We start from the raw sequence: 5,802 nt of genomic DNA, 5'->3' as shown, positions 1-5,802 counted from the left end.
TGTTCTATTCTTACTCTAGAGGATCCGAGCGCATCAATGTTGATGTACATGTATAAAAACCAAAACAATACAACAGAAAAAGAAAGGCAAATTAGGATCATAATCAAGAACAAAGTATATAGACAAACCATGTACTAAATAACAGAGAAAAATAATTCATCACATCATAAAATCAGAAAATACAAAAGTGGAAGAATACAAGAAACACATCTCCCCCAAAAAAACCTCGATTCTTACCCGAAGAATAGCAACACAAAACAACAAGACTGCACAAATAAACAGCTCTGACTGGTACTTGGAAGCCAAAATTGCAAATCGGAACTGAAAACCCAACAAAGAATAATCTTTGAAGCTGTTTGCACATCGGAACTGAAAAGCCCCCAGTAGAGATCTAAGAATAAAACTCCCAAATCCAACCACGAACAAAAAAATCTGTAAATTTGTGAACCATTTAGTGCAAGAAATTCACAGGCACATAAATGCCCTTCATATTCCAACCATTTGATGTTTGGAAACGCTATTTTAGTTTTTTTTTTTTTTTAATTAGATGTAATGTTGATTAAAAAAAAAAATAAATAATTATGAATTTAATGTATTATTATAGTATTATTAAATTAAATTAATATATTACATAATATAATTACAGATGCAATAAACTCAAAGTGAGTTAATTCATGAATTGAACTGGAATTTTAAAGTAGTTCACTAGAGAGCATATATCACTTATATATTTTATTGAATATTTATACAGATAAAATGAAATGTTCAAGTATGAACATGCATTGCAAACCACTAAAACACAAAATTTCAATTTAACAGAATGTGCATATAATAGCCCTTGCGCTACCATCTTATGTTATGTTGTCTGACTTCGATTTTCTATCTTTTTTGTGTAGAGATTTTCAATGCTTGCTTCCACACACACACACCTGCCCTTTTTGGTATTTTGTTATGATATAAATCAATCTATGCAGTCACGATTCTTTTGTTATCAAATCTATTTATTCATTTGTCTCAATACACTTCAACAGTATAGTTTTATATCTCGAGAATTTTGTTTCTCAAAATGTCCAAGAAATGATGCAGTTGAGAGTATATTGAGACAAAAAAATACTGAGACTTGGGAACATGGGATTTGAAGTGGATTTGGCTTTGATTTCTGTACTTCTTCGTGAAGATTTGTTTGTTTCAGAATAAAATCAAGTTCGATTTTGCAATTTAGCTGATGATTTGATGTTCTCTGCTATTGCAGTTTCAGAGAATTTGGAATCAGTTTCAGAGAATTTGGAATCAGTTATTTTTCTTCAAGCAAGTTGCATCTTGTTTTTCTGTTTCAGGTATAGCTGTTTCAAAATTTGATTTTCATTTTGTAATGTTTTTGGGTTCGTTGTTGGTTTAATTTTTTTGGATTCCTATCTATGTTGTTGGGAATAGTAAATTTGTCACTTTCCTCCCCTCACCCAGAATCTGAGATTTTCCCCAATCTTCTCCTCCTCCTCCTTTGTTTGGCAGCCGATAAAATAATGCTTACTGAAGATAAGAGATTGAGAGTTGAATTTATTTGAAAAATGGAATTTCTGTTTCTTTCCCATTTTTGTCACTCATCAGTTCCTCAATCTCAACGCTGAAGAATAAACTAAAATTAAAGCTATTGTGCTTGTTTTTCCTTTTGTCAATTATTAATTTAGGAAGTGTCTATTGTGCTTGTTTTTCCTTTTGTCAATTTGGTTTCTAATTAAATGTGAGGAAGAAGAAGAAACTTAAAATGTTTATTATTATAGTATTTTCTATTTAAGGCCCAAGGAAATACAAATTAAACTAAGCATATGATCAGTCTTTTTAGTTTTGTTGCACTTATTTTCCTTTCAACTCTTAGTTAGCAAACATGGGATTTCAAATTATAGAAAATGACTAGTTAGAAATATGGAAAGGTAGCTGATGCTTTACTAGTGAATTTATCAGCTTGATTTCTTATTTGGCCTGATATGGTCTAGTAATTATTGATCATAAGAGTGTAAAAATTATTAATTAGTAGAATTTTTCCTTGTTTGTTTATATATATTCAGGTCGTACGTTTGTTATTCGTTAATTATATTATTTGGTTTTTATACAATTTTTATGCTAATATTGAGCACTTTTTTATTTTTAAGTGACTTGGCACATTGATATGGAACCTAACAATCATGAGAATGACGGGGGTGAGTGTGATTGGAAGCCTAGAGTTCGCATGACATTTGATACAGAACAAGAAGCATATGATTTCTATAATACTTATGGAGGAAGGTTGGGCTTTAGTATTAGAAGGGGTTATGTAAACAAGAGCAAAGAGGGGCAAATCACTTCAAGGCAATTTGTTTGTAATAAGGAAGGATTTCGGGTTGTCGACAAGCGAGATTCATTAACAAAAAATCCTAGGCAGGAAGTGAGGACTGGTTGTCAAGCCCGACTTGTCATTAAGTGGGATAGGAATATTCAGAAATTTTTTGTTAGTGATTTTGTTGAACAACATAATCATATCTTCGTACCAGCAGAATGTACGCATATGTTACCATCCCAAAGGAAGATATCTGCATCACAGGCAACCGAAATAGATTTAGCCGAAAAATCTGGAATCCGTCTTAATGCTGCATTTGAGCTCATGGGTAATGAAGTTGGTGGAAGGGAGTCGCTTAGGTTTACAAAACTTGACCAAAAAAATTATTTGAGAACGAAGAGGCAAAACAGTTTAGCATATGGGGAGGCAGGTAGTATTTTGCAATATTTTCGTGACAAATCATTGGAGAATCCATCTTTTTTTTACTCGGTCCAATTAGATAACGAGGAGCAGATTACGAACATATTTTGGGCCGATGCTCAGATGATCATGGATTATGGGCAATTTGGTGATGTTGTCACTTTCGACACTACTTACAAGTTAAATAGTGCACATAGACCATTTGCGTCTTTTGTTGGATTAAACCATCATAGGGAAACTGTGGTATTTGGTGCAGCTTTGATGTATGATGAGACCGCCGATTCTTTCGTATGGCTTTTTAGAAGATTCTTAGAGGCAATGTCAAGTAAGGCTCCAAAAACAATTTTTACGGATCAGGATGCTGCAATGGCTAAGGCCATACCTATTGTCATGCCAAACACAACCCACCGCCTTTGCACTTGGCATTTGATGCAAAATGCATTAAGGCATGCAAATTCTATCTTCAAGGATAAGGCGATGAAGGATAAGGGGATGAAGAGTGTTTTATACACGTTTATGTACGACATTGAGGATGAGGAAGAGTTTATGTTAAAATGGGAGGAAATGCTTGACAAGTATGAAGTAACAGATAATCATTGGTTGAAGTTAACATTTGGGGTCAAGGAAAAATGGGGTTGGCCATATGTTAGAAATGCATGGGGTGCGGGCATGAGTAGCACCCAACTTAGTGAATCCTTTAATGCTTTCTTGAAGGATTTCATTCGGTCTGATCATAACTTAATGCAATTTTTCATGCATTTTGATCGAGTTCTGTCTGAGAAAAGGTACAAAGAGTTACAAGCTGAATATGCTCTATGCCAAAAGTTGCCCAGAGTGAATATTAAAGTGAAGATTATGGAGCAAGCTGCAGCTGTTTACACAAATAAAATTTTTGAAGAATTTCAGGATGAGTATGTCAAGTCCCTTGAAGTCAACATTGAAGAAATTGAAAATGATGGTGAGAGTACCGTTTATACGGTTCTTGATAGTGATGGTATAAAGGTGAGGAAGGTGAGGCAAGAGTGTGATGATTCGGTCACTTGCAATTGTAGGAAGTTTGAAATGAAGGGCATTTTGTGTAGTCATTGTTTGAAGATCCTTAGAGAAAGACTCAATTTGAAAAAGATTCCTTCACAATATATTCTGAAGAGATGGACTAAAAAAGCAAGATCTGAAAATGTGAAAGATAGGTGTGGGCATGATATTCAGGTTGATGTAAGATTGCATCAAACTTCACGTTATAGGTCATTGATGGCAATATTCAGATCAGTAGCGTGTAGAGCTTCTGAAAGTGAGGAAACATATAATTTGACGGTTGAGAAAGCGGATGAATTAATTGCAGACATTGAAACCATGTTAAGCGCAAAATTCAATATGCCTTGTTCAGATACTATTCAACAAGAAAGCCCCCCCAACACATGCCCCGAAAGCTTTGAAGTGGATGGTGTAGCGGATAATAATGTAGTTCAAGCAAAAGGACTCAAGAGAAAAGAGTGCACTAGCAAGGGACGACGGCGGACAAAAGGTGGTTTGGAGCTTGCGTTGGCAAAGAAAAATAAAACAAGTTCACATAATGCTTCTCAAACTTCCATGTCTGTTACTCGTCAAACTCCTCCCTTATTTTCGGCAAGTGCTCCTGAAGCACCTCCCTTAATTCCTCAGTCGGCTCCTTTATTTTCAAGTGTTCCTCAACTTCGTCCATTCTCGCCGAGTGTTCCTCAAGTTAGAGCTTCTCCGTCTCAATTTATGTATCCCGCCTATGATGTAAGTTAGTTTAATAAAAAGTTTTAGTACGGATTTGTAGCTGATTATTATCATTTTAGATTGATATGTGTTTGTTATTGTTGCAGCCAAGTTATCTTCATCACAATATGCATTTTTCAATGCCATCGATGTATTCCGTCCATGGAACCTATCAAGCATTGCTGAACAATGCAAATAGTTATCACTCGCAAGCTTCAAATAGTCCCGCATGTAGTGAAGTAATTTTTTTTTCACCTTCCCTCTTTTATTTTGTCATTCATTCATGTAAAGTTTCATTTTATTTTATGGTTCCTTTGATGTAATGTTATTTTATTTTTTTTGTAGGTACTATATGGTCATGGTCGTGGTCGTGGGCGTGGCCGTGGGCATGGGGATGTGGATCACACGCCAACATCTTAGCGTTATTTTGTTTTGGGAATTTTTGTGAATTTTTGGTTGGATATGTAATATTCATTAAACTGTTGCTAAAAATTTGGGTTCAATTGTTGCTTAAATTTTGCTACAATTTATGTTCAAATGTTGGTTGAATAATGCAGAAATGTTGCTGTCTGAGTTCATGAAATGTTGCTCAAGTTATTTGCTGAAATTTTTAAATGCTGAAATGTTGCTGCATAATGCTGAATTTATGCAGAATATTGATGAATTTATGCTGAATAATGCTGAAATTGATGCACAGTATTGCAGAATAGTGCAGAATTTATGGTGAATAATGCTGAATTTGCTGCACACTCTTGCAGAATAGTGCAGAATTTATGCTGAATAATGCTGAAATTGCTGCACACTCTTGCAGAATAATGCTGAATTTATGCTGAAATTTGGGTTCAATATAAGCAAAGTTGATAGCTTTCTGTTTTGGAGCTTGCTGTGTGTTATGGAACTCATTTCATTATGTATGGGGATTTGTTCATTTGACCTATGGGGAATTGTTTTGGAACTCATATGTTCATTTTATTATGTTATCAGCATCATAATTTTGCATTGGAATCATATATGCAGTATGTTGTCAACTCTTGTAGGTTACATTTGCTTTGTATTTGATTTTTTGGGTGATTTAATGGTTGTTTTGCGCAATGATCTATGGAAGTAGGTAATATAAAAACAGAACGACGAAATGAGAATCATGTCTTCTGTAGATACCCATTCTGCACATAAAACCTCCTAGACAAACTTGTTCATTGAACACATTTCAATAGCTCATGTTCAACCTGCTAATCAATATACCTGTTTTCCTCAAACCATCACATATAATACACACTGTTATACAACATTCAACATTTTCAATAGATTTCAGAAACCTGTTATAC

The 5,802-nt window shown here is 34.5% G+C and overlaps 1 protein-coding gene across 1 annotated transcript; it reads left to right on the top strand.

Moving 5' to 3' along the window:
* Positions 1-1,128: 1,128 nt before the first annotated feature.
* LOC114310052 (protein FAR1-RELATED SEQUENCE 5-like) lies at positions 1,129-4,897 on the top strand. The gene is made up of 5 exons (XM_082907605.1): positions 1,129-1,161; positions 1,253-1,337; positions 2,151-4,498; positions 4,585-4,716; positions 4,823-4,897. Exons 1-5 carry the CDS (start codon positions 1,129-1,131, stop codon positions 4,895-4,897), a joined length of 2,673 nt encoding a protein of 890 aa, XP_082763731.1.
* Positions 4,898-5,802: the final 905 nt, after the last annotated feature.

Source organism: Camellia sinensis, chromosome 2 (assembly GCF_055761805.1).
Source record: "Camellia sinensis isolate YWXY chromosome 2, ASM5576180v1, whole genome shotgun sequence".
Classification (NCBI taxonomy): Eukaryota; Viridiplantae; Streptophyta; class Magnoliopsida; order Ericales; family Theaceae; genus Camellia; species Camellia sinensis.
This window is presented reverse-complemented; position numbering and strand designations above follow the sequence as displayed.